Source organism: Aristolochia californica, unplaced genomic scaffold (genome assembly GCF_029961685.1).
Source record: "Aristolochia californica isolate CCGP_79_NKW_82.1479 unplaced genomic scaffold, dmAriCali1.0.hap1 SCAF_9, whole genome shotgun sequence".
Taxonomy (NCBI): domain Eukaryota; kingdom Viridiplantae; phylum Streptophyta; class Magnoliopsida; order Piperales; family Aristolochiaceae; genus Aristolochia; species Aristolochia californica.
The window spans coordinates 925,483-952,603 of NW_027182290.1; the positions used below are offsets into that span (position 1 = coordinate 925,483).

General features: G+C 41.1%; 6 protein-coding genes across 7 annotated transcripts; 2 read left to right on the forward strand and 4 right to left on the reverse strand.

Moving 5' to 3' along the window:
- Positions 1–2,339: 2,339 nt before the first annotated feature.
- Positions 2,340–5,947, reverse strand: LOC137940117 (putative WEB family protein At1g65010, chloroplastic). Its single transcript, XM_068785043.1, has 3 exons — positions 5,889–5,947; positions 4,763–4,931; positions 2,340–4,669 (listed from the first exon to the last, which is right to left on the reverse strand). Exons 1-3 carry the CDS (start codon positions 5,945–5,947, stop codon positions 2,528–2,530), a joined length of 2,370 nt encoding a protein of 789 aa, XP_068641144.1. The 3' UTR covers positions 2,340–2,527.
- A 1,266-nt stretch (positions 5,948–7,213) lies between these two features.
- LOC137941030 (alcohol dehydrogenase-like 7) lies at positions 7,214–10,377 on the reverse strand. Its single transcript, XM_068786240.1, has 10 exons — positions 10,290–10,377; positions 10,047–10,183; positions 9,873–9,919; positions 9,448–9,776; positions 9,095–9,177; positions 8,591–8,666; positions 8,125–8,189; positions 7,941–8,036; positions 7,681–7,842; positions 7,214–7,446 (listed from the first exon to the last, which is right to left on the reverse strand). The coding sequence occupies exons 1-10, from the start codon at positions 10,333–10,335 to the stop codon at positions 7,330–7,332; spliced, it is 1,158 nt and encodes a 385-aa protein (XP_068642341.1). The 5' UTR covers positions 10,336–10,377; the 3' UTR covers positions 7,214–7,329.
- Positions 10,378–13,130: 2,753 nt separating this feature from the next.
- On the reverse strand, positions 13,131–14,225 carry LOC137942154 (VQ motif-containing protein 9-like). Its single transcript, XM_068787845.1, has one exon. The coding sequence runs from the start codon at positions 14,127–14,129 to the stop codon at positions 13,335–13,337; it is 795 nt and encodes a 264-aa protein (XP_068643946.1). The 5' UTR covers positions 14,130–14,225; the 3' UTR covers positions 13,131–13,334.
- Positions 14,226–16,118: 1,893 nt separating this feature from the next.
- LOC137940570 (14-3-3-like protein) lies at positions 16,119–19,107 on the reverse strand. Its single transcript, XM_068785709.1, has 4 exons — positions 18,490–19,107; positions 17,132–17,254; positions 16,587–16,703; positions 16,119–16,490 (listed from the first exon to the last, which is right to left on the reverse strand). Exons 1-4 carry the CDS (start codon positions 18,964–18,966, stop codon positions 16,437–16,439), a joined length of 771 nt encoding a protein of 256 aa, XP_068641810.1. The 5' UTR covers positions 18,967–19,107; the 3' UTR covers positions 16,119–16,436.
- A 1,205-nt stretch (positions 19,108–20,312) lies between these two features.
- Positions 20,313–22,877, forward strand: LOC137940567 (lanC-like protein GCL1). 2 transcript variants are annotated; one of them, XM_068785706.1, is made up of 5 exons: positions 20,313–20,535; positions 20,654–20,826; positions 21,001–21,118; positions 21,370–21,840; positions 22,416–22,877. In XM_068785706.1, exons 1-5 carry the CDS (start codon positions 20,407–20,409, stop codon positions 22,758–22,760), a joined length of 1,236 nt encoding a protein of 411 aa, XP_068641807.1. In that variant the 5' UTR covers positions 20,313–20,406; the 3' UTR covers positions 22,761–22,877. The 2 variants fall into 2 exon arrangements, with proteins under 2 accessions (XP_068641807.1, XP_068641808.1); XM_068785707.1 differs by having other exon boundaries at positions 21,007–21,118.
- A 253-nt stretch (positions 22,878–23,130) lies between these two features.
- LOC137940569 (serine/threonine-protein kinase SAPK1-like) lies at positions 23,131–26,659 on the forward strand. The gene is made up of 9 exons (XM_068785708.1): positions 23,131–23,576; positions 23,770–23,844; positions 24,665–24,766; positions 24,886–24,939; positions 25,030–25,122; positions 25,189–25,281; positions 25,364–25,468; positions 25,576–25,674; positions 26,040–26,659. The coding sequence occupies exons 1-9, from the start codon at positions 23,457–23,459 to the stop codon at positions 26,322–26,324; spliced, it is 1,026 nt and encodes a 341-aa protein (XP_068641809.1). The 5' UTR covers positions 23,131–23,456; the 3' UTR covers positions 26,325–26,659.
- Positions 26,660–27,121: the final 462 nt, after the last annotated feature.

Below are 27,121 nucleotides of genomic sequence, written 5' to 3' on the forward strand. Positions count from 1 at the left end.
GGTAATCAGGTATGAAGTTTCTCTAGCTGTGTACTCGTTACTATTATTTTTATTTAAGAAGCAAATTGCAACTCAAAACCGGCAAGCAAAGGATGCCAACAAGAATGGTATGCTTGCAAGAAGGATTAATATTTTTAAGAGGTAACTGGTAAAATTTTCACAAAAACTCCAGGAGGCAATATGTATGGTCCAGAAATCACATTGATATAGAGATGTGGAAAGGGAGGGAATAAGGACAATGCTTGTAGGAGAGGAGGAGACACAGGAGTTTGTTGCTGGAATGCTTTCCCTCCGACAAGTCTTTCTTTCTTCTGTTTTTCTTCCCAACGACTGGATCTGTTGGGCTATTAATTTGAAAAGCCATGTACTAGTGTTCTAGGCTACAGATTCAAGTAATCTTCTGACCCGTGGTTTGGTGGTCTCAGGTAGCTTTTTTATCTTTATTTTTGTCATTTCTGCTGGAAGGAACTGAATCGGCAAGTATTCTGTTAGCCAGAGTTTCATTGTCATTTGTCACCATTGACTGTAAATTGTAGGAGCACAAAATTATTTAACTAATTACCTTTCCCTAATCACTTACCAAAGCTGCAATTTTGTTTCCATCCTGTAGTTTTTGCCACTTGTTTTGGTTGCAGTCACTAACTCGTATCATCTGTTCAAGAGACTGCTACTCAAAAACTCATGTAGTTTTTTCCATGATATTCACTATGATGAGCTTGTAGTCAATCTTGTTGAAAAGTTTCACTGAAGTCTTCTTTATTGCAACTGTGTGTAGTGGGTTCCGAAGAGAGATCAGTTCTGCTGCCACTGGACGCCAATTCAGGATGTCGTACAGACTGATGCAGCCATAAACCCAGGAACTGGTGGTGGTCCACTTCTGGATAGCACAGGAAATTTAATTGGAATTAACACTGCTATCTAATCTCCATCAGGATCTTCCTCTGGAGTTGGTCATATTCAGCTACAAAGTGATCCCTGTTGTATATAATCAGCTACTATTACCATCTTCGTCGATTCTGATGGTCTTAGAATTGGTTTCTAAGCTTGTAAAAATCTGGGTAATTCTTTTGAGTGTTTCGCTGTGCCAGCAAGAAAGAGAAATGGAGGTAGATAATCTTGATGTTCTCCAACCGATACGTCGGCCTCCCATAGAGATCGAAAAAATGGGAGTGCTCAAAATGGTATAGATAGTGTGGAAGCTGTGGTCTCAAATGGCCGCCGTCCATACAACCTCTTGCCATCTATTTTCGGAAGAGAATCCACTGCGCGTAGTCCAGGAAATATCTAGACCAGGACAATCAACTCGTTGGACGTGAAAATAACTGAACTCAGGTATATATCGAACCTATTTAAGCTTACGGTTCAGAACTAATACGATATCTAAGGTGGATATTAAGATATATTATTTTAATGTTTTATAGTGTGAGAATATTTGATATGGTCTGATATTAGGGATGGCCACGGGTTAGTTCAACAGTGATGGACGATCTCCCGTCGTTACACTTAAAATGGGGGAGGAGAGAGGCGGTACTCGATGACCGGAGGGGGGTCGTGTCCCTTCTTGGCAGTGGCAGGCTGGATCAGCTGGTTTAGCAGTTGCCCAAAACCAACTAATTTTTAAAGACAACTAGGTAGATTGACCGAATTAATTGTTTTTTTATTAATTTTTTCAAGAATTCCCGGCCCAAATCCTCCTGGTTCTCCACCACAGTCTCTGTGTTGAATTCTCCGAAATCACAGTCGGATTCTTCTTCTTGTTGCGTTTACGTTTTCAGTTAACGATTGTTTGATTCTTATCGTTTTGTTTAGTCAGATGCTCTGTCTTGACAGTCAAAACGGAGGAGGCGATTCAACATTACATTACATCGTGCATCTATTTTAATGGTCTAGGAAGATTTGCAGACATTGAGAATCCCATAATGCTGCCGGCAGGTTGCTTATGCTGAGATCTCTTAACACTTATCTTAGCACGAAAGCATTCGACTTCTCCCATCATTCACTTTTTTATTCCACTTTTTATTGTTTATTTTTCAAGTTTTATTATTTTAGGGCTTGGGAATCTTCCTAGATGGTTCAGGATAAATGATGATATATGAAACATCTTTCCCTCTTGAAGGTTTGAATCATATCGATTAGTCTCTTGCACTTCTGAACCACGTTAAAATCTGCATCTATGTGTCTCTCTATTTTTTCTTGTTGAAGATCAATGGGAAATCATTACAGCAAAAACTGTAACCTGCCCTACATGTATTTGATAGAGAAAAGAAATCAAAGAAATTGTCATTTTACTCATTTCTGTGAAGATCGAAACAATAATCTTGGTGTGTAAGTAATCAAACACCAACTGGTGCAAATTTTGTGCTTTACAAACCCTACGTATATGTAATCTGGATTGTTGTTACAAACCTGTGTTTTTTTCTTCTGTTTTGCAGATACTAACTGAACCGTGTGCGCTCATTAAACGAAGATATTAGTACAAAACAAGAGGTGAAGGATTTCCTACTGGCATCACTCAAGTCCATGACATCTATCTGAAGCTTCTTTTTCTAATGAGGCTTCCAAACCTAGCAAGCAATGCTTTCTTCTTCCTCTGTGCTGCCGAGCTTCTCTCATTGTCCATATCATCCAAATAAGATTTGGGCATATCAGAATCACCTGAAGTCATATGTTCTAAATCATCCATAAGTACCAGAGAGTGAGCTTTCCTGTGGAAGTGACGGTTCGCAGTGTCTAGCCTCTTATTTTCGTTGGGAGAGTCAACTGTAAATATGGATCCCTCAAGAATATCAAGGTCCTCTACGGCATTCTTTTGTCCAAATGGGAGCTTCGGAGCTTCGATGGTAACACTTGGAAGTGCTAATTTCGGTAACTCTAACAGAGTTCTTGGCGGAGCTTCGATGCTAAGAGCTGAAAGTTGTGGTGACTTTGGTAATTCTGATGGTACCTTTGATGGTTTTTTACTCTCTTTGACATTTCCATTTGTATTTTTGAGCTCCTTGCTCTCTGATTCTTGATTTGAATCACCATTTTTGGGAAGCATGTTCTTCAATTCTTGCACACTCTCGAGGGCTGAAGCTTCATTAATCTTAAGACGTTCTAATGAAATAGCCATGTCTGATAAACTATCTTTCAGTTGAGAGTTCTCAGCTCTAGCAATCTCTGAAGCTTCTTTAGCAACTGTGGCCTCATTTACTGCTTGTTTAAGTATGTCCCTTAACCTGTTATTCTCTTGTTTGGAAACCTTAGCAGCCTCATCGACCTCTGTTAGTGCTTCAAGCAATCTCAGGTTCTCCTCTTTTTCTCGGGCAATCTGCTCTTCATATTTTTTTATACACTGGACAAAACAGTTCTCTTTTCCATTCCATGCCGCAAAAGATTCTTCAGCTTCTAGTTTCAGTCTCTCATTGTCATCTTTAAATTTAGCAATCTCTTTCCTAGATTCATTCAGAAGGTTCAAATACCTCTGTTCTGTGTTCTTTAACATGATGCCAGTATATTCAACTTCTGTTCTTGAAGTGGTAAGTTCTGCTTCAGCTGAAGCAAGTTTACCTTTTAACTGATTGGCTTCGGTTGTGACTTCTTTCAAAGCCAAAGCAAAACCATCCATGGCCTTTGCGCTCCTCTCTTCTCCTCCAATAGCTAACTGTAGCTCATTTCTGAGCAAAGTCATCTCCTCTGCTAATTTACTTGAATCCAAAACACTATAGTCTTCACATCCATCAGCAAATTGAAGTTTACGGCCAGTCCCTTTGGTGGAATCAGTGTCATGAAACTGAGCAGTCAGATTTGCCATCCTGCCATGTTTGCTGTCCTGATTAACCATGATCAGTTTGGCTTCTTCCAGTGAAATCTTGGTCTGCTCAAGCTGTTTGGTCAGAGAGTGAAGAGAATCATATGTTTTGGTCTCTGATTCTTTTGCTTTCTCCAATTCTTGCTCAAGTTTCCTTGCTCGGACCCTGCTCTCAGATAATAAAGTGGACATCCTTGATTCGGATTTTCTTGCCTCTTCCACCTCCATTGCGAGTCCCTCCATCATGGACTCTTTTTCAGCCAATTTTGCCTCAAGATCTTTTGCATTTTCTTTTTCAAGCTTTAGTGACTCCATCAATGAACATGTGTAGCTATCCAATTCATTACTTTCCCCAGTCTTCGATTCCTCATCACTTACATCATTCATCTCAGAACCGATGTCAGATCCACCACTGGAATCAGTCGAGTTTTTCCTGTATGCCAGTGCCCTGGCCTCCTCAGCCACTCTAAAAGCTTCATTTCTTGCTTTAATCGCAAAGGAGAGTTCTTGTTTAACAACATTCAATTCTTTGGTCACAGCCAGAAGCGCTTCAACATCTACAGCATGTTGCTTCTGATTTGCTTCGAGCTCAAGCTGCCATGCTTGATCCCTCTTTTGAGCTGACTCTATAATTGCTTGTTCTAATTGGCTGCAATGAACTCTCTCCATTTCCAGTTTTCCTTCAGCTACTCTTTGCCCTAAAAGGGCCTCACTAAGCTTCATGTTTGTTTCTTCTCCCACTTTCTTTATCACTTCAAGCTCGTCGAGGACATGGGATTTCTCCTTCTCTACATCAGTTAACTTATTTCTTGTTTTCCTGAGTTCATCTTGGATTTGAGCCAGTTGTTGCTGTAGTTCCAACCCTCTTTGTGTTCGTCTCTGTGTTGAATTGTATAAATTATGTTTGATACACCAAAATAAAATAAAATATTAAATAAAATGATCTGAGTTTGTTTGAAACTGAGTCACTACCTCAGCCATTGCCGTGATCTTGGCAGACAAATTTCGTTCAAGAAGCTGTCCACCAGGATTTGAATCCTCATCCGATAAAGCAGGGTTGATCTTTGAAGATTTAGCTATAGTGATCTTGGAACTGGATAAATGGGAAGAGAGCCGACGTGGGGCTTCAGAAGACCCAAAACTGAAATTCGAGGAAACAGAAACCGGGGATCCATTAATGAGTACATATCTCAAGATGAAGCTCTTACAGACAGCAGAGTTTGATCAATCAGGAGGAATTGCTGGGTATTTTCTTTTAAATTGGGTCAAAGGCCGTATCCCAAAATGATTAGCTACTTATCAAACTTTTTTTTTCTATTTCACAAATCCATGCGAGACTATTTCTGTACATTTTCATCAAATAAGAGGTTTGCTTCCGAGAATACAAAATACAGTATCGAAATACAGGTGGCATAAATCTACAAATGGAGTAACTGATTTCAAGGAAGTAACCTCCCTCTAATACAAAACAAAAGTGAGAATCAAATTGGAAATAAGAATACAGACAATCCACAGGAAAGCAACAGTAGAAGTCACCGTTAAGAACAACACGAAGTGAAACCAAAATTTTGTTGCACGAAAGCGAGCCAACGTATACCAAATAGGCACAACACAACTAGAACAAGAAAAAATAACCAAAGAATCTCTATCTCCAATGAAAAGCTGAAACAAACGAAGAGAAATAATAACAGGGCAAGGCCAATCAAGACTTACGGACGGAACAAGAAGAAGAGCAAGAAAAAACCAATAACAGAAATTCAAAAAACATAGAACTTTGTCTGAAAAAGCGCAGAATTACAATCGAGACTATCGAATTATGAAAAAAAAAAAACGAAAATAAAATGAACCGGATTAGTTTAAAAAAAAAAAAAAAACTATCATCATAAACGTATCAATTTCAACCAAAAGGCAATTATCGTAGTACCTGGGCTTCGGAGATTGCATCTTCGATTATATCTGCAACTCCGCCGCGTGCAACCAGATAAGGAGAAGCCAGCAGAAACGAAAAATCGAGAGCTTAAGAGGGAAGAGGAGAAGGTAAGTAGGGAGGAAAAGGGAAGGAGAGGTTCACCGTTCTCGGCAGAGTCTTCTTACAGACCTCACGTCATCTTTCTTTATTTTACGAAACAACTCCATATTTAGCATCGCCTCATCCATGGCGATCCCTCTATAGATTCGATGAGAGAAACACGGGCTCTGATTTTGGCCGAAAAATCCTTTGTGCGCGACGAATTCGTCGAACAGAACCGGCGCCTGCTGCTCAGGTAATCCGCGGGCTACCAACCGTCACCCTCCCAACGGATCTAGTGGACCAATACGCCACGTCCAACATGCCAGCCAAATACTTCAAGGGGAGGGGCTCGTTCTAAGAAGATTCAGCGTGAGCTACGAAATAACGGTGTTCCGCGGGACAAGTACACCGAGTTCTGACCACGTGCAATCACCGAAAAGTCCAAAAGTGGCAGTTAGAGGAGCACTTTGGAAATATGTCAGTGAAGTGACACGTGCATGAACGTCTTCTTCGTCCAACTGGAAAGTCTGCCTATTGATCTCAACCGTCCGTGTGAAATAAAGGACGGAAGTGTGTATGTGGGGTCAGGATATCAGAACTGGGTACATGAAATGTTCGAAATTCCAAAAGATTATTCTTTGCTTTAAATGCTTCTAAGGGGAGGCTTTAATAAATCAGAGTGGTGGGCCCATGAAGCATTCTGCCGTCCTAAGTCTCGAACCATGAAGCTTCTCTCTCGTAATGGTTTTCTCTAAAATAATGCATTGACGAATGTTAAGAGATGGGGTCGCATTAAGCCGAGGTTAGCTCGAAACGGCATATGTTTGAGTTTGGCCTGATCTAAATACTTCAAACTCTAGCTTGAGTTCAAGCTTAGCCTCAGCCTAAAATTGGAATCAAGCTCAATCTCAATAATTTTAACCTAGTTTAAACTTGAACTCGAGTGAGTAAAACCTACATTTCATTGAACTTCAAGTTATTGTTGAGAAGTCTAAGACTTTACAATGGAGCACAATAACGTATAATAACCATCTTAATAGACCTAACAGAAATAGTAAATACCTCCATTAATACTGTTTATTTTATTGACAAACAACAACATTAGATATCGAAGACCCCAAGAGGGTTGAACTATCAATCGTCTTTGAGGGTTGAGGTAAATAAGAATAACTATCAACCAACTAAAAAGGAAATTGACAAAAACAATTAGAGAAGGATATTTTTTGTAAAAATTCTATGCTAACAAATCGGCTCACGAGCTATGAAAATTTCAAGTAAACCTTATTTCAAGTTTAAGCTCAAGCAGAACTCGAACAGTTTGCGAACCGATTTAGTTTGGTGCCACTCGTATGTGAGACCAATCCAAAGGAAGGGCGAACTTAATTGATTTTTGTAATAAAACCATGAGAAGAAAAAAAAATGGCTATCATCCATTGGAAGTAAATTGATACTTAATACATTCCAATTAGTGAACTTATTTTTGTTTAAGTCTTCCCTCGAAAGAGAAGACTGGTGAGGATGGAAGGATCTATTTATCCAACCATATGAGACAGCGGAGGCTCTTCCCTTCGGTGAGTAGATCGAAGGCTTTGTTGATGTCAGAGAAGCCCACCTCATGTGTTATAAACTCGTCCATCCGAAGCTCCTGCAAAACGTAATTACGATAATCCATGCAGGGATTAGACACAATTTGTTTCCAAGCGATCATCAAACTGATTTGTATCGCTCCGTTGTTAAATTATAAGATTGAAACTGGTTTACACGGCGAAAACCAGCCAACCAGTTCGGATTTTACAGCACCGGATTCAACCATGAAAGCCTATTAACATTCGTCAATGCATTATTTTAGAAAAGAAACCAGTTAGGTCGTGAACAGTACCTTGTCTAAGTAGCGTTGGACGAGGACGGGAATGTCAGTCTTGGCCTTTATTCCGCCGAACAAGGAACCGACGAGGGTTCTTCCCATTAGAAGATCTGTACTCGACAGGCTCAACGGTGCTCCATGCATTTCAACGCCCAGAATCACGGTCTTGCCCCATCCCTGCAACTCGGTGCAAATCCTTTTTTTACTTGCTGCACTCTTCATCATTATTCGAGAAAAAACAATATCTAGATGAGGAGCAATGAGGGAGGACTCACCTGTCGGGAACTGGCGAAGGCATCCCTCATTGCCGACGCTAATCCGATGCACTCGAAGCAGTAATCTGCTCCTCCGTCTGTCATTTCCTTGATCACCTTTTGCGAACAAAAAAGAAAAAGCGAAATTTAATTCCCGAAAATTCATATTTATTCACTACAATTCTGGGGGATCACAATAATTAACCTCGCTGATAGGCTTGTCACCACAGTCGTTTGGGTTCACGAAGTCGGTAACACCCAGATTCTTTCCTGAACGTGGAAGACAACGTTAGAGAAAATATTTGAGAACAATTCTTTTCTGGATTGTTTGCGGTAAGTCTTAAACGTGATGAGTTTAATTCGACGAATTTATTCTCCAAATATCTCATTATATTAATCAAGAACATGGGGATTGTTGCCTGCCAATTATGCAATCATATTTATCGAGAAAAAAATCAAGAAGAATCCCCCCGAATTTTGAAATAAGAAGATGATGATGTCAAACGATGTGGGGAAGTGCACTGCGTAGACTCGGCTATGCCCGTCAGCATCAAATCTTAATCAGAAAATATTTCCAAATATCGCGCACTTCACCAACTATATATCTTAGAATTCCTTCCGAGATCATCCAATGAAAAAAATTAGTCGATTCAAGGAGAGAAACAACCAACCAGCTTGGAATTTTTCTGGGTTTAAATCCACGCCGATTATTTTCGAAGCTCCACAGAGTCGTGCTCCCTGTGCAACCTGTAAAATGAAGAAAATTAAACACAAATGGTTGGAACCGATTCTGGGGAACCATACGAATCACTCGTTATCGATCTTTTCCCTGTTTTGTGGATTGACCAAGCCAAACAGAATGGAAGATAAATTCCAAAAGAATGAAGCGCAAGATCATAACTTCGGGACAATAATTTCATCACTGCTTTCGAAATCCGGAAAATGAATATGAACCGTGTGGATTGTTCAAAGCTAGATTTGAGAGGGATGGACGGATAATGTTTTAGGAATCAGGAAAGCTCAAAAAGAGTTCAGTAAACTCCATTTTTTATGGCCGCCAACTTCGAGGAGAGGACGGTGACTCGGGGGAATAAATAATTGTTGTCATCTTCTGTGGATTATTATCAGTCGTTTCAGAGACGACGAGAGGTAAAAGCCAAAGAAGGTGTACTAACCGCAAGTCCAACGGCTCCCAGACCAAAAACCACGACGGTGGAACCCTTCTCCACCTTGCCCACTCTCCACGCAGCGCCGACCCCTGCAAAGACGAAGCAACAGCTCTTTCATGAAAGAAGAAGAATTCTTCAGATGATAAAACACTTCTGAGTTAAAAGGTAGTTAACGATTTACAGTAAGTGAAAATCACTAAACGGAATTGTGAAAAAGGTTCGATTACAGATGGTAAAATGGGGGTACAGGTTGACTTTTCTTCCATTAAAGAATTTTCTGTTTTCCCAAAACTCTGAACTCGTGTCTGCCAGCTGTAAAAGTTATTTAAGGGCGATTTTACTGGTTGCAGAGTGTTCACCTGTAGAGACTCCACAGCTGAGCAAACAAGCCTTCTCCGGCGGGATTTCTCGGCTAATTTTCACCAAATGGCCGACGTCGACCACCGTGTATTGGCTGAAACTCGAGACGTTCAGGAAATTGTGCAGCACCTCCCCTTTAGCGTCCTTGAACACAGCCGACCCATCCCTCGGCATCCCGGGAGGCGACGTCTTGAATGCAAGTTTGGAGCAAAGGTTGCTGGCTTCCGACTTGCAGTCGATGCATTCTTGACAATGAGCAAGGAAGACAGGCACGACCATGTCTCCTTCCACCACCTCCTTCACTTTTTCGCCTACGCTCTCAACCATCCTTAACGGAAGAAGAACATCCACGATTATTTGTCACTGGTATACGGTTAGAGATGAACAAAAATCGACCAGTATTAATTGAATTAAATCCACCTACCCGACTGCCTCGTGTCCGAAAATCCTTGGGAAGAAAGCCAAGGGACCCTTGACAGACAAATAGCAAACGTTATACGATGAATTAAATGCAAATAACAGAAAACCACCATTAGAGAACCGATTAACATGATTTTCTTTCTTACTGCAAGAACGAAGAGCGAAGAGATTCTCCTACCTCCATTTTCCAGAAAGTGACATCGCTGTGGCAGAGAGACGTGCATATGACCTTAATTCGCACTTCATATCCTTTCGGCGCTGCAACTTCAACTTCCTCTATGACCAGAGGCTGACGTGCACCTCTGCAGACGGCGGCTGAAACCCAGAAACGCTAATTAACCGGAGAGAGCAGAGGACAACAAGAAGCAGCTAAAACTGAGAAACAAGGGAAGAAAAACATCTCCCATGAAAGACAGATTACCTTTGCATTTGATGGGTTTCCCTGCTGTAGGGGTCTTCTCCATCATGAAGATTCTCTCTCAACCACGGAGGGTTGGATCAGATCCGAGGACAAGGAGTGGAGCCCGCTCTCTCTTGCACCAAATAATTGAGAATGCAGCTCATATTTATAAGGCTTAAATTGTCTGGGCTAGCCTATACGTGTATATTATATAATATATGTAGAGTCAAGGCAATTATATAAATATTTCTTAAGATTGATGAATTTTTAGTTCAGATTTTGTTAATTCATGTACCGTTAAAGAGTCTCGTCACAAGAGACATATTTTTGAGGTATGAAAAATGAAAAACTACCGCATACAAGAGTGGACAAAATCACTTTAACATTTCATTCATCCTTGATTTGAAAGGACTAATCCAATGCTAGTACCATATTAACCTCATAAATTTCTATAATATGGTTAATTACACTCACCATTATAAAAAGTTCACGTATCTTTGAAAATATGCGATAATTGTGTTGGTCTCCATTATTTTGAATTCTTTTTTTGATAAGAAAAAATAAAAATACCTTTATCGATGTTTTTCTAAAAACCCGTATTTGGTACAAGGTTGTCCATCTTTTTCCTCTTATTTGTTTGACGACAAGAAATATACCAAATAGTGGGTATCCTTCATGCCTTCCCTCCTTCCTCTCTTTCTCTTTCTTTCTCTTATTAAAAAAGAGCACAAAAGAAAGCATCCTTCAACCCCTAACCACCATGCGTGGAGCTTTAAAAAGGATTAGGACCGGTTACCTATGTGAAGCACACTCACCATTCTTGGTACAAAGAGCAGCCTACCCCTGTCAAAGCACATTAACAATGGCCCTTCCAAATTATTCTTTTCAGAGGAGCATTCACAACCAGTTTGTACAGATTTTGAACTAAAAAGCATCCTTTCATGTCATGAAAACTCTTGAAATCTTTAAGGACTACACTTCATTTACTACTTTCAAGAAGGAGAATGAACAGTGAAAGACTTACACTAGCCACAAATTATTGCTCAAGACAAAAAATCTCTAAATGGAGAAAAGAAGACCCATGCTTTTCAAATTACACATGTTACTCTAACAAATACAGGCCTTGCGGCTGATGGTTGTGGTCTAAGCACACAAGAGTATATAACTCGTGCTTCTAAAAATACCCAGACGGATGACACAGATAAAAACAGATCAGATTGATAAATTTTATTCATGAAAAGATAAAAGAGAATTTCTTACCATCTATTGCCTTGACTGCTACCAACCCATGCCATCGGGTTTTACATGTATAATAATCGTAGTCAAGAAGGTTTTTGACACTTCACCAATTTATACAGAAGCAGTTTGGACCTCCAAAATAGACAAGTATTTGACAACTTGATGGATCAAATGTACCTGCATTAGCTCCAAATAATTTAACAGTATGCCAAGGAACTTTTACTGACCAAAAAAATCCAAAGATGGAACAACAGACTTCTGTCATTTTATTCATTGAAGTAGTTAAAATTCGCCTTTTTCAAATAAAAAGATAATCTGTCATGTTCAATCTGTTAAATTTCCTTTTCCTCCCAACTGGAATGTCTTAAGAGAAGTTGATAGGCATAATGCATCAGTACAAGGAAGAAGTTGCTCTTCCATAGAAATGTTAGGGAAGATTTGAGCAGAACCCAATTACATTTGATCAATCTCAGTTCAAAGGTAAACGATCTTTTCCATTTTCAAATAATATAAGGGTTTATTTTCACCAAACAGCTAGTTTCTCAGTTTTTCCATTCTCTTTACAATGTATAGACATTTCCATGGATTTGTTCCACACAACAAAAAGTCTCTTTCCTTTTCACCAGCAGCATAGCTAGAATTAAACAAGGGTGCATGGAGAAGTAGAAATTTCCAAAACGGGTGTTTTTAGCTATTCCAGATGTGCTGAGTGTGCAATAGATGGTCTTTCTTTTGCTTCCTCTTTGCATCTTTCTGCCATAATTCTGAGAGAGAACTAGTTGAGTTAAGAAAATGGAACAGTAAAATGACAGTGGTCACAATTCAACAGCGCTGGTTTCTTCTCTGCTACAACATAGAAAACAAGGCTTCCCCATAAAATGTTTGAAAGGACTACTTCAACAATAAGCACTGTCCATTAACATATAGAAAACCATTTAATTAGGGCAAAGAAAGAAGAAAGAACCTAGCGACTCGTTTTTATTCCTTACGAACACAACAGTTCTTCAGTCACAATCTGAGCAGCCAATGACTTCCAGCTAGTACTCAGTGACTAAGTTGAATCTGCAAAATAAGCACTTTAGGCGAAGTTCTCTTTAACGATCGCAGTGTACATGCAAATATACCACAAGTTAGCAAAATGAAGAAGAGCAAATCCACAAGATTGTACTGCAAATGACAGTAGATCATCAGAGCATGTTATTACACCAGTCTGAGAATCATGGAAACAAGTGAAACTACATCAGAGCAAAAACAAGGGAGCAAGAGCTCATAGCTCTCTTAAGCTCTGGTTTGCATGTTGCATCTGTGGCAATTAAAGCCAAACCCATAGGTAGTCTTTCACCAGCAGCTTTCCATACATCCATACCAAAACAAAGGACGTTCAGCATAACAAGGCCAGGTACGTCTACAATCAAGTATGGCTAAATCACCAACCCCAGATGAAGCTAAACCGGCTTACCTAAAGCAACTAACAAACTCAACATCCACTGAACTAGTAAACGAAAAGAAAAAAGAATCTATTCAAGACTCGTTCCAAGCTGAGCTCGTAGGGAGGCAAATAATTGACAAGTTTTCGGAACATATCCGCCCATAAATACTATATAGAACAGAATCCAGTTTAAAAGATAGCACATAATCCATTGTTAGACTTCTCCGCTAATCTAGCAATAATGAAATGTACTAACTGCTTATTTACAGAAAAAAAAAGCAAAAAAAAAAAACAGAGCACACGAAAAGTCAAATTTAAATTTCCCATGTTTGGAGAAAAGAAAACCTTCATTTACCTTTACTTGAAACTAATTAAAAAAAAAAAAAAAAACGTTGTATTCATAGATCTCTCCACCTCGGACTAGGCACCGGCAACCTCGGCGACGATGGAAGCCCAGGGAATCCCAACTGCGCAGTCGGCGAAAACAGCAGACTCGGCGACAGCATAAGGTATGGAGAGAGCACAGGCCCTAGCCCGACAGGGGAGCGCGGCGGGAATATTAGTTGACCAGCGGCAGCGGAGTTGGATATCGAGCTTTGCAGGCAACGCATATAAGACGAGATGGGCGACTCCGCGGCAGCACTGACAGTCGGAAAAGGTGGAAGCGGCGAAAAGGGCGGAGCAGGCGATCTTGGTCGCTGAGCATAGACTGGCGGGACCACTGCCGGAGCCCCAGGAGCCGAAACAGGCGCAGGTGGTCTAGTCGCCGGGAGGTTAGCGAGCGGTGGTGGACGAATCCGCTGAAGACGAGAGCTTTGAGGCTTAGATGGATAAATCGGTGGCGGTGTGGCTAGCCGCTCGTGTGCTGGTGAGCCTGTAAGCTTCTGCACCACATCCCGAAAGTCATTCTTGTTAATATTGTACACAGGTGGCTGCTGGTGAACCGGTTGAGGCTGCGAAGCAGCACCACCCGAGGACGACAATGATGCAGGATTGGGCTGCGGATTGCCAGAAACTTGTAAATGACTTTGAGTTTGAGAAACGTGGGTTTCCAGGTCGGGCCTTTTGAGCGCTACAGTTGGCTTAAAAATTCTGAGAGAAGACTTGTTAAACTGTTTGAGGTAGTGGTCGGACCTGCTTGTTCTACTACTGTTGTTGGATAAGTCCGCAGAGGAGTGACAGCTTTTCTCCATTACTCCACCTCTACGCTCTAATACCCTTCTTCACCCTCCCTCTAATCTACACTTCCCCCGTTTCTCGCCCCAACCCAGGTTTAAGAACGGTGCTTCTGTATGAAAAGAAGACCAGAGAAATCAGGTGAGATATGCGTTATCAGAGTCGGGCGCAGACAAACCCCGAAGCGAAGGAGAGAGAGAGAGAGATGCAAGGACAGTCAAAGGAAGCGTTTGAAAAACGTCAGAAAATGACGGATGTAATTCAAAGGTGGAAATGGAAAAGAGAATATGAGGGTGACGTTGGAATTTGGATTTTCTCAGGTTTTCAAACCGTCGCTGCTGTAGACTTTTCTTTCCCTTTATTGGACCCATTCTCCAGGCCCAGTAAAACAAAATTAGGCCCATTTAATCGTGGAATGTGGAATCTTCGCCCTTCTAATTTTTAAAAGTTATTATCAAATTGATATTATGAGCCTTAATTTAATGTCTATATTTGACTTTTTGTTTTTTTCCAGCGAGAATTTTGTGGAAGAGGAAGAATAGGCGCTGTCCTGTCACCCTGAACAGAAGCCACAAAGTTCTCTCTCGTCCACTCCCAATTTTCTTCGGAAACTCAAAAAAATGGATCCCTTAATTCTTTCACGAAGAAACGAGGAACTAATTTACTCCATTAAAAACAACTCTCAATCAAACACACAAGGTCGAACTGATAGTACAGGCAAACCACGAAGCTTTTCTGTGGGTGTCGTCCGACATGGCCATTCTGTGAAAACTAAATCAAGTTTTGGCCATTTTTCCCCCTTTCACTCCTTCGATCAAAAAGGTCTTGTGTGAGCCCGCAAGAGAGGAGCAACGAATCGCTGTGGCTATGGGCTAGGGGACATTGGGGCCCGGCAGGAGGTCAAGCGTTACGGCAAGGCTATGATGCAAGAGTCTTTAATCGATCCGGCGACAAGGCATCTGCTGTGGGACCTTTGGCAGCCCATTTTCCCAGCAATAAGATAAGCATGGCGCATGTAATCCCCAATCAGGTCTCCATTACTAACTCCCTCTTAGTCCTTTTTGACCAGATAAACCCTCAAGTGAGAGAATTTCAGTCACATTGTGATGCTCTCTCATTCGCTTTTTTATATAAAAGAAAATAATGATGAAGTGGAGAGAAAATTACAGACTCGTCGATGGGAAAATAATAAACTATCTACTACGGGAAAAATTTGTAACATAGGATTTGCCTTGGACCATATCGCGAGGATAAATGAGGCTATTCAGTTACAAATCCGAAGGAACTATCTAAACTTACCCGACAAACCCACAATGAAATCATAGATTCAGCGAGAGCTCTGGACCCATTAGACCTGTTGATCTACTTACATGAGTATCTCAGTCTCATTTGCCAGTGATGCACGTCCAACGACTTTCGAGCTTGTCAAATGAAACGGAAAGAGAAATTATATCGTGACGATAGTTGGTATGTAGATTTGACGGCAGACGACTCTAGTGGGTTTAGTGACAATTGAAGTGTAATCTTATTCAGCAACTATAGAACTTGCAAGACCGCCTATCGTAATTTCCAGACTAGTAACACAATCCTTTTGAGCCATTTGAAGTCACACATAGCGTAGCCTTTTCACTCTATCCAACTGAAAATCAAAGGAAAAACTCTCTCATAACAAAAACATAAAAAAAAAAACAAAGTTGTTGTCCTGTCACTAAATAAAGAGCAATTCACCAATGTGCAAGGCTGCCCATGTATGACCTTTTTGACATACAAAAAGCAATCCACCGATAGCCTGTGCAAGGCTGCCATGTATCTTTTTTACCTGCAGCCTCTTCCACGCTAGTATTAAGTAGCAACTTTCCCTTCTCATTCACAAGTTGCTTGTTCCCCCCATTGACCAACAGGCACCATAAATAATGCAATATCATTATATTGATGGTGTAAGCATTTAATCAGTACCGGTGGTCTGCCATAAAACGCTTTAAAAAACCGAAGACAACCACAACATCTAGTAGAAAAAGAACCATAGCTTCCAACAGGCCCAAATACAAAAGCAACTCCAGACTTTGATGAAGAAGAAGAGGACCCGATAAATTTTTAAAATAAAAAAAAGGAAAAATAAACTAAAAATAAAAAAAGTGGGGACAGAGAATTGGTAGACACCACATACTAATAACTCGGTATCTAGAAGGGCGGATTATGGTAAGAGCTGAAACTCCTACAAGTCACAGTATCCTTAAAACACAGAACAACCTTCTCCATCAGAAATTACAGAGAAGCAAATAACCCTATAACCCGCAATCAGAAACCGAGTTCCTCTACCAGTACTACTGCTCATCCTCGCGCTTAGGTGCCTCTTTTATCTCATCAACTCCATCATCCTACAAACAGGTGAGATAAGACAGAATCCTCAGAACATTAATCGGATGCAAAATAATATTAATCAACAGAAAGAAACCAGAACTAAGACCACAGACCTGCATATCAGAAGTCCACAAGGTGAGATTATCACGAAGGAGCTGCATGATCAATGTGCTATCTTTGTATGATTCCTCCCCAAGGGTATCCAGCTCTGCGATGGCTTCATCAAATGCCTACAAGAAGCAAAGAAAATCACTTTCCCTTTGTTTAATTTTTTTCATTGGAAAATTTTTCCTTCGAGCAGTTTTCTTCTTGTTTGTGTTGCCATTGAAAACAATCGAATCAAGAACCACTTTAGTGCTTCTTTGTTTATTTTTCCTAAAGTTTCTTGTTGGAGTTATAGGAAACTCATTTTTGCATCCTTTTTAACATTTATTAAAACGAGAGGAATCAAAAAGAATCAAGAGGAAAATTTTCCCATCCCAAAAATGGCACAAATGCCAAAATATTTTGGTCAACGAAATTTTTTTCCCTATGACATTTTTTTCTTACACTTTCCTATTGGCATAAACACACCTAAGATGAGAAACATAATGCAATTCAAAATGCTCTTCACACATAGGAAAGTAGACAACAAGAATAATCTTCTAACATTCATTACCTGTTTTGCAAGTGTACAGGCACGGTCAGGAGAATTCAAGATTTCATAGTAAAAGACGGAAAAGTTGAGAGCAAGTCCAAGCCGGATGGGATGGGTAGGAGCAAGCTCAGCTGTAGCAATGTCCTGCAGTCGAAATACAAAATCAGAATAAATAAACAACAAAACTTCTTCACACAAAGCAAACAGGACACTGACAACTTCAAATGATCATAATCATGGTTTATCATAATCCCTTCACAAGTCATAATCAGGTCCCTTTTCACATAAAGGACATGATTAGGTCAAAATGACAAACCACAACTACATAGAGGATGTAATTGTGACAAAATGACAAACCACAACTACATAAGGACATGACCAAAAGGTCAAATGACAAACCACAGAGACGATATGACAAAGGTCAAATGACAAATCACAACCACATACTCTAAAAAATGAGCATGCAGGTGATTTGGGCCTTCAATCAATGCTCACACGGATTTTTTTTTGTGTGAAGTCTTGGGTTCAAGTCTCACCAGGAGATCAACAGAAAGTAACCAATTACACCAGTACAAACACTGAAAATTTCATATCCGTAATCTAAAGCAGACCAAATGTAAAAAATTCACAATCCACTTTACCATTAAATACAATTTAACCGAAGTTCCTTAACTGTATAAGGCTCACAAAAATGAATAATGACCTTCTCGATACAGCTGGAAGTGAAGTAACCCTTAGATTAAGTTAAAAACTCAGAAATTTACATTCGACCTGATTTCCAAATAGCACAAATATACGGAAGTTAAAAAGGAAAAAGAACAAAGGTATGCTCTGCCATATTTTTAACAGATTGAAGATGGTTAAGAGCAAACAAAAATTAATATAAGACCTGGACCCACTAGGATCCAGATCAGAGAAGCAGCGAAAAACCCCATCTCCAAGTTTCAACAAGAAGTAGCACGTTCAACATCTTCCAGAGAACAAGGAACCAACACGTATCAAAACATAGGAATGACTTTAAACAACATTATACGAGAGAATCAGACCTTGATCTGGACATATTAAGTCTATGAATGATTATCAAATATGAAAGCAGCACACAAAATCATTATCGTTTCCGTACCGTCGTCTAGATCAAACAAATCTGGGATCAAAACAAATCTGGCCACAAAATGAGGAACCCTAGTTTAGCATCCACCAAAATTTTCCATGATCTCCGGCACCAGAACCGAATGGAACAAAAAGAAACATCAGGAGACACATGCTCATCTGAGCCAGATCCAGAGAAGCATGAAAAGGGATATACCGAAAGATTTGGACAACCAAGAGCAGGGAAAAAAAAAAAGGAAAGAAGCAAAACAGTGGCAGATAACACATACCTGAGCAGCCTTGTACGCCACAAGCGTGCTCTCGGCAGCCTCCTTCCTATCAGCAGCAGTCTTGAATTCGGCCAAATATCGGTGGTAATCGCCCTTCATCTTCAAATAGAAGACCTTGGAATCGCCCGCGGTAGCCGAGGGAATGAGCCTGGTGTCAAGAAGCTTCAAGATCCCGTCGCAGATCGACGTCAGCTCGGACTCGATCTTGGCACGGTAGTCACGGATAGCAACGACGTGGTGCTCGTTACCGCGGCTCTCTTCCTTCTGCTCGATGGATGAGATGATTCTCCAGGAGGCGCGTCTGGCGCCGATCACGTTCTTGTAAGCCACGGAAAGGAGATTCCTCTCCTCGACGGTGAGCTCGTCGGCCTCGGCCGCAGTCGCCACTTTCTCCATGAATTCAACCATCTCCTCGTAGCGCTCAGCCTGCTCTGCAAGCTTTGCCATGTAGACGTACTCTTCCCGCTGAGAAGCCATGGATTAGGGTTAGGGTTTCCTTTCTTCCTGGTTAGAGCGAGTGGAAAAAAAAATAGGAGTGAGAGAAACCGCGAGACAAAGAAGAAGAAAAAGAGACGGAGGAAGAGAGAGAGAGCGAGAGGAAAAAGAGGAAGTGGCAGGTGTCTCTGTCCCTCCGCATTTTATCTCCCTTTATGGAGAATTTAAATTTCGAACAAAACGGAAAAAAATGCGAAATGCCACCGACGCCCTTCAGGGTTTTTCCAGTAAAAGAATTTTAAAGTTTAACCTGGCCAATTGGACGTGAAATTTTGTTTAATTACTGTCTAATTTTTCTATTAGCTAGTTATAATTATACAATTCGGTTTCGTATAATAAGGGGTTATATAATATATTTAACTATAGGGACTTGAAGGTAAAGGGAAACGCTGTAGGGAGTGATGAAAATTCTGAGTTTCCGAAAGTAAAAGAGTGATACGACTCGGCGGTGGCGACCTTTACGAGAACTTAAACGTGTTCAGAAGTTAAATGTCTCATTGACTGACAAGCGGGCCACGCCTGGGTCCCACTGATTCTGTGATTGCACTATATTACCATGATGGCGACGGACATTGTGGACCCTCTCCTATGAAACGACGGCCCCTTCCTACAATCATGACCTCCAGTAGGACTCAGTGACCCAATTTCATGGGTTGATCTTGATCGGTCTAGGATTTATAACACTAATTTGACTTAACATAAGCTCAGACCTGAGACCTGACCCCGTTAAGCAGAGCAAACTCCTCAACCTGACTCGTGCCTCTTAGCCCTCACGCTTTTCCAAAGAAAATTAATTTCTTAATGAAAGACGATATTTTTCTCGTCCAGATAATCTTCGAGTCAAGACCTCCTGGGCCCACGCGTGACTCTTATACACCATCTTACTCTGTTAACGCGTCAGAACACTCACGTGGCATCAATGTCCATGTCGGTAGGGGTGGCAAGGCATTAAGCCAACCTAAACCCAAACCTGATTTTGGCTTCATATTAATACTTCCAACTTGAGTTCGAACTTAGTTTGAACTTTATTCAACTTCGAGCCTGGAATCGAGTTTAGATGGAAATTGATGAGAATAATTAAAATAAAATATTTTTTTAATAAAAAAAATCTATAATCGGATCAGGAGATAACAAACCGAGTTTGAAATTTGTGTAGATTGGGTTGAGCGAAAACGGAACTGAACGGTTTGCATAGAAGCTGCCTCAAAGCTCCTCACATTAACCATTACCCGCCACGTGGAACATGTGTCTCACGCTCACGTCGCACGGCTGTTCAGTGTATACACGACCACTGCTCGAATAATCTATCTTCTCCAACCCCGGCCCTCTGGCCTAATTACTAATAAAAGGAGCGAGGACCGGTACCAGTGTTCGCCGTTAAGAACTAAGGAAACGAAGAAGAGAGTGGCTTCTGTAGCAGAGATGCTTCGAAACGACAAGCAGGAAGACAGCAACGAACAGATGGATTTTCTCGAGATGGAGGATCTAACAGCTGCGCTTTCCGTCCCCTCCGAGACGTTTCCCCGGGCAGCCGTCGCGCTCAAGGATCAGGTACTTCCTCTTTCACATTTTCGCTTGGAAGAATAACTCCTGTCCCCCCCCACAGGAGCTCCGTCTCCGTTTGGATTGAGTGGCAATGTGTGATGGTATGGTGGCGTGATTTTACCAGATTGTCCAATCGACATGGAAGGAGGATCTCGGACAGGGAGTTGACCCTACGTTTTGTACTGGACTGCTGGGGACGGCTTTCACCTGCCTGAAATCATACGAAGCGACCGGCGACCGCCGGGACTTGCAATTGTGCACGGATATAGTGGACACATGTGCGGTTGTTTTTCAGAGGTATATCTTCTTCTCTTTCTCGCTCTCTTTCCGTGGGCCATGAATGGGAACGGTATCTTGCGCACATACAAGAGGGGGTGAGCAAGACTCAAGAGACTGTTATCTCTGTGCGAATTAGGATCAACTGTTGAGATCTTCTCTTAAACTTTATCTCCCCGTAAACCATTTTTTCAGTACCAGGGACGTGACATTCTTGTCCGGGCGAGCTGGTGTATATGCGCTTGGTGCAGTTGTCGCGGAGTTCAGGGACGATAGTGAACGTCGTCGGCTTTTCCTGGACCTCTTTGAGGAGGTGCGCACTTCGGCACTTTCTGATCATTATTCTGTTGATATAATTGTGTGAAAAAGGATATCCAAAATTACCAATTCCATTTGGAATTTCTTCCACTTTGAAGAAATTTTCCCTCAAAAAGAGGGAATCTGGAGCAGTACATCTTTTAAAGGCGGGAGACATGCTCTGTCCTCCATTAACGACATGCTCTGTTCTTTTCTTTCTGTTCATTTTGTTATCCTTCATTAGTGGTGAATTTTGTTCCGTGTTAGGTTGCGCAAGAGAGAGCACTTCCGGTAGGTCCAGACGAAGGGGGCTTTGGCATGTCGTACGAGCTCCACCACGGGCGAGCCGGTTTCCTATGGGCGGTCTTGTTCATCAACAAACACCTGGGCCAAGATACAGTCCCTCGATCACTTGTAATGCCGGTAGTGGAAGCGGTCTTGGCCGGCGGCCGGGTCGGGGCTTCCGACAACCCTTTGTGTCCCTTAATGTACCGGTGGCACGGAACACGCTACTGGGCTGCGGCTCATGGCCTTGCGGGTATTCTTCATGTGCTGCTCCATTTCCCTCTCTCTCAAGAAGACATGGAAGACGTTAAAGGGACACTGAGGTACATGGTGAGAAACCGGTTTCTCCAAAGCGGGAATTACCCTTCCAGTGAAGGGAATCCCAGGGATAAGCTTGTACAGTGGTCGCATGGTGCAACTGGTGTCGCCATTGCTCTCTGCAAAGCTGCTCAGGTTAGTCTCTTCGCAATTTTTTTGTCTGGATATGCTTCTTCTATCCGAGCTTTTTCCATTCTTTCTTTTCTCAATGAATTTTGGTATTGATGAGAGTCGTTTTCTTGAAAACGCCCCGAATCTGGGAACTAAAGAACGATAGAACGCCATCGATGCAAACAAAGGTTTAGTCATTATCTAGCAACAGAAGCAAGATAAGGTTCTCTGCTTTCTTGTCTAGCTACTGATAGCTATACTTTATTTATTTTTTTAATTCAATCCATAAATGATTAAAAAATAAATAATTGAGGTTCAATACATACATGTAGCCATAGCAACAGGATAAATCAATTCCAGGAAAATAGAATCCATTGGAATTACCTCAAGCAGTTACTTACAAGTTAAAAGGGTAATATCAGTGGACACAAGGTGACAAATTCCCTGCTAATCTGGGACGGGTCATTTGGTCACTACCGGACATGACAAGATGCCGGTCGGTGGAGTACTTTTGGAAATTAAATCGAGTCAAAATGATTCGATTATCTTCTGAGTCGAATTCGTTCAACAATGGTGGCTTATCATCGTATCTTTTACAGGTTTTCCCCCATGAGCGGGAGTTCCGCAATGCGGCGATCGAAGCAGGGGAGGTGGTGTGGAAGAAGGGGTTGGTCAGGAAAGTGGGTCTGGCGGACGGAGTGAGCGGGAACGCTTACGCGTTGCTTTCGCTCTACAGGTTGACAAAAGAGGATGTGTACAAGGAGCGGGCGGAGGCATTCGCCGGATTTTTGTATCACAATGCGGGGAAAATGGTGGAAGCAGACCGCCTGAAGGGTGGTGATTACCATACGTACTCGCTCTTCCACGGCCTCGCAGGGACTGCCTGCTTGTGGTTTGACATTGCATCGCCGGAGAAATCTATGTTCCCGGGCTTCGAGTTGTGAGATCTAAGTAGAAGCTGATGGGAGGCTGAGATCCAAATGTAACTTCGCCCAGACTCTCAAATCGCATCTAGTACTCGAACATAGTTTGTGTATAATCTCACCTTATCAAATGAGGAGTTTTCCAAGAAAAAAAAATCAATAATATATTTATTAATTTATTATAATAAAATAATGTGGCAAAGCCCAATTTGGAAAGGCCCAATTTATCACAACGCGACTGTACACCACCGTGGCCAGGCCTTTTCATTCCACTCGGTCCAATGCGTCAAACCCGGCCTGATACGGCACCCTGGCTCTGTAGAAAATATGGCGTGTGACACTTGAAGCGATTGACAGGACTGTCTTCCACATAAATTCCTTCACCGCCGTTGCCTTTCTACGCACCTCGCCTTGTCTGCACAAATTGGTGAAAGGTTGACAAAGTATTCGCTCCGGTCGCGTCTCCCACTCGCTCGAATCTCGCCACATGTTCGCTTGTTCTTGTTCCCATGGCGATTTACCTCTGTGATGTCACTCGGTGAACGCAGCTTGCTATGCATCCAGTAACACTGAACCTCTCGCCTTCGCCTTCGCATATAGCTTTCCGAGCTGTCTTTTCTACACTCCCGAATTGCATGACTTGGTACAGCCATGGATCTTAGAAGCTTGTGAAGGAGTTGCAGACTTGTAGGGTGCGGCTGCTTGAAACGGAGAAACATGGAGCGTTATGAGAATTTGAAAGATATTGGGTCGGGGAATTTCGGGGTTGCCAAGCTTATCAGGGATAAAAAGACTAAAGAGCTTTTAGCTGTGAAGTATATAGAGAGAGGACTGAAGGTCAGACCAACTCTGTTTCGCTTCTCGCTCCGCTCTTCTCATTTTGTTGTTTGTGGATTTGTGTTTTGAGAAGATTTCTTTGTGGTTTGCTTCGAGATCGAGCTTTGCTGCATCTGGTTTTCTGTTGCGTTGGGACTTCAGCCTGTTTATGCTACTTTCCTTGCATAGTAAATACGTATTTTTGTTGCGGCAGATTGATGAGCATGTGCAGAGGGAGATTATGAACCATCGATCGTTGACACATCCCAATATAGTTAGATTCAAAGAGGTGAGGCTTGTTTTACATTTTGCTTTATTTATATTCAGCGTTTTCTCTCTGTTATGTCAAATGGGTTCAGTTTGGAGGAGCGGTGATGTCTAGATTCGAAGTGGTTGTTGTTGTTTTATTTAATTATTACCTTGGAATCGTTATGATGCATCATGGAATCTGTTCCGAGTATCAGCAGCTCTCTGTTGTGAAATGAGTAGCTGGCCTACGAGAGTTTAATTGAATATGGAAGATAGATAACGTTAATGTTTCCAGGACAATAATATTCTTGTGGGGGTGTGTGTAGCTTATCTATCTTCTTTTCTTTTCTTTCCTTTTTCTTTTTCTTAAAATTTCCCCCTCCCACCTTTGCAATTGATTACCATCCATCCGTTCGACTGCTATACTCTGTAAATAGATCTCCTCTAATAGGTGCTGAAAGTCCATATTATGTAGAGGAAGATGGACCTGTAATACGCATTGAATTGAGACGTTATATATAAGGAGCATTGATTCTCTGAGACCTCCCACTATTGATCTAATTGGAGGCTTTGGTTGGGTTATCGGTGGTAAAAAGCTCTGCACAGGAAAGGAGAAAAAACAGAAAAATGAAATCTCTGTTTCTTTAGATTGAATGGGATCAAATGTATTTAGATAGTAACATCTGCATAAAAAATATACTAGTTAAAAGTATGAATTTCAGTTTCAGTTCTGTTGTTTCCAATCTGGAGATGGAGTATGAACTGAAACCACTTCTTTTCTTATGGTATTTTATCTATCTGGCTGATTAGCTCTTCTCGTTTGTTTTTCTCAACATGATAATGTGGCTTTGACTTCCCAGGTCTTATTAACTCCAACCCATCTAGCCATTGTCATGGAATATGCAGCAGGTGGTGAGCTTTTTGAAAGAATATGTAATGCTGGACGATTCAGTGAGGATGAGGTATACAAATTTGAGATTCTGGATTAATTTGTAGTATATACCTAGAAGCTATTTCTTACTTTAATCAAATTTATCCCCATAAAACATCTGAACTGTTTTGCTTTTAACTTTCTAAACAGGCAAGGTTTTTCTTCCAACAACTAATATCAGGAGTCAGCTATTGTCATTCCATGGTATTTTCTCTTTCACCTAATTGAACTCCGAATTAGGATGAAATCAGTAATTTGCTGGTATTTCGTTCTGACTTTGATCTTTAATCTCAGCAAATCTGCCATCGGGACCTGAAGCTTGAAAACACGCTCTTAGACGGAAGCACGGCTCCTCGTCTCAAAATCTGTGATTTTGGTTATTCCAAGGTAATTGCTGCTCTTATATTTCTTTTCAATGAACTATCCAATTATTGAATATACTGGCTTTCATAGTCTTCAGTGTTGCATTCACAACCCAAGTCCACTGTGGGAACACCGGCTTATATTGCTCCAGAGGTCTTATCTCGCAGGGAGTATGATGGAAAGGTGATATTCCTCTTCTTTACAATCTACTTGAGGATGTAACTGGAAAGGCTTGAGCTATTAATCTCAACTCCTGAAAATGTAGATTGCAGATGTTTGGTCTTGTGGAGTTACCTTGTATGTAATGCTCGTCGGAGCTTATCCTTTTGAAGACCCAGAAGATCCAAGGAACTTCAGAAAGACTATTGGTGTAAGTAAATTCATTCTTCTTCTTTTTTATATTTTTTTTGTTTTGCTTTAAACCATATTTGCACTTCATAAACTAGAAACTGTTAATAATAAGTGTGATTTTGGCAGAGAATACTTGATGTCCAGTATTCTATTCCAGATTATGTGAGAGTTTCAATGGACTGCAAACATCTTTTATCACAGATATTTGTGGCTAACCCAGAGAAGGTAAAAATATATCATGTGGAACAGCTTATGCTTTTACATTTACTGAAGAACCTGGACTCTGTTAGTGGTTCTCCCTGTTTCAGTACCCGTCATGCTCTTTGGACTCCTAGTGGCCACAAAGTGATTTGGGATTACAAACAAGATTTCCACATTCAACTAACAGAACGACAGAGGATAGGCTCATTGCCTTTCCTTTTGGCCATGGTTTCCAAGGTGCTGACTTGTTAAATCAGGGAGTCACTAGTGATGTTCACCCTACGTCCCTGCTTGCAATAGTGAGGATGCTCCAGATAATTCATTTGTCCATATTTCTGTTCCCATATGAACATACTGCACTTTAGATCATCTATTTGATATTTCTGCAGAGGATAACAATTCCTGAAATAAAAAACCACCCCTGGTTCTTGAAAAACTTGCCCATGGAATTCGTGGAAGGAAATGACTCAAGCTGTCAAGACAATGATATGAACACTCCTTCACAGAGTGTTGAAGAAATAATTGCTATAATACAAGAAGCTCGAAAACCAGCTGAGGTTCCTAAGGTTGTTGGTGGGCACTTTCTAGGGGGGAATGTGGACTTGGATGACATGGATGATGATGCAGATTGTGATGACACAGAAATGAGTGGGGATTTTGTATGTGCTCTGTGAGTGTGAGTTATGACTGCGCTATCTCAAGCTAGCTACAGTATCTGCATCGGCCATCTGCCGTGATCAAGAAATATCGTGCCCTGTTCAACTTGAGTGCTGCCTTCTCCATCATTGTGTGTGTTTTAAGTGAATGGTGATGGTGGCCAACTATTCTGGGGATAGGATGGTTTTGTTTATGTTGATCAAGGATTTTGGAGCTGATTATTTCTTTAACGTTATTCTATGATCCCCTCTTGTACAGTTCCACTACTCATTTGCCCCTCGAGGTTTTATCTGTTGTGAGATGTTGATCTATTATTGGCTTTTCTATTTAAGAAAGAGTTGGAATTAGTTTTATCCTCACATGTTTAAGTGGGAGTTGTTGTTGTCTTTGGGAATCAGCATTACTCAGACCTTGAATATGTGCTGGCCCAGTCATATTGTGGCACTCTTGTTACTTAAATGATATCTTTGATGTAAGAGCATTATCCAAGTACTATAATATGGGACCATCCTAAACTAGTGAAACAGATTAATGTTTAGTCGTGCATTTTTTAAGAAGGGAAAGAGACATTTCCGATAGTTGTCTCCAGAGGTGTTTTTCACTCATATTGGAATTGTTAAAAAAGTGGATTATTGATGTCTGTTCCTTGATACTTTATGAAGTTTGTGGCTTGATTCTTTGTTTGACTTCTGGGTCTTGTAAAAAAATGATTTATTTTTCATTTGGCAGATGATAAACATGTAACTTGATGTTGATCCAAGATCTTGCTTATCTTGCATGGCACAGGTAACCTGGTCCCTCCACTGTCTTCAGA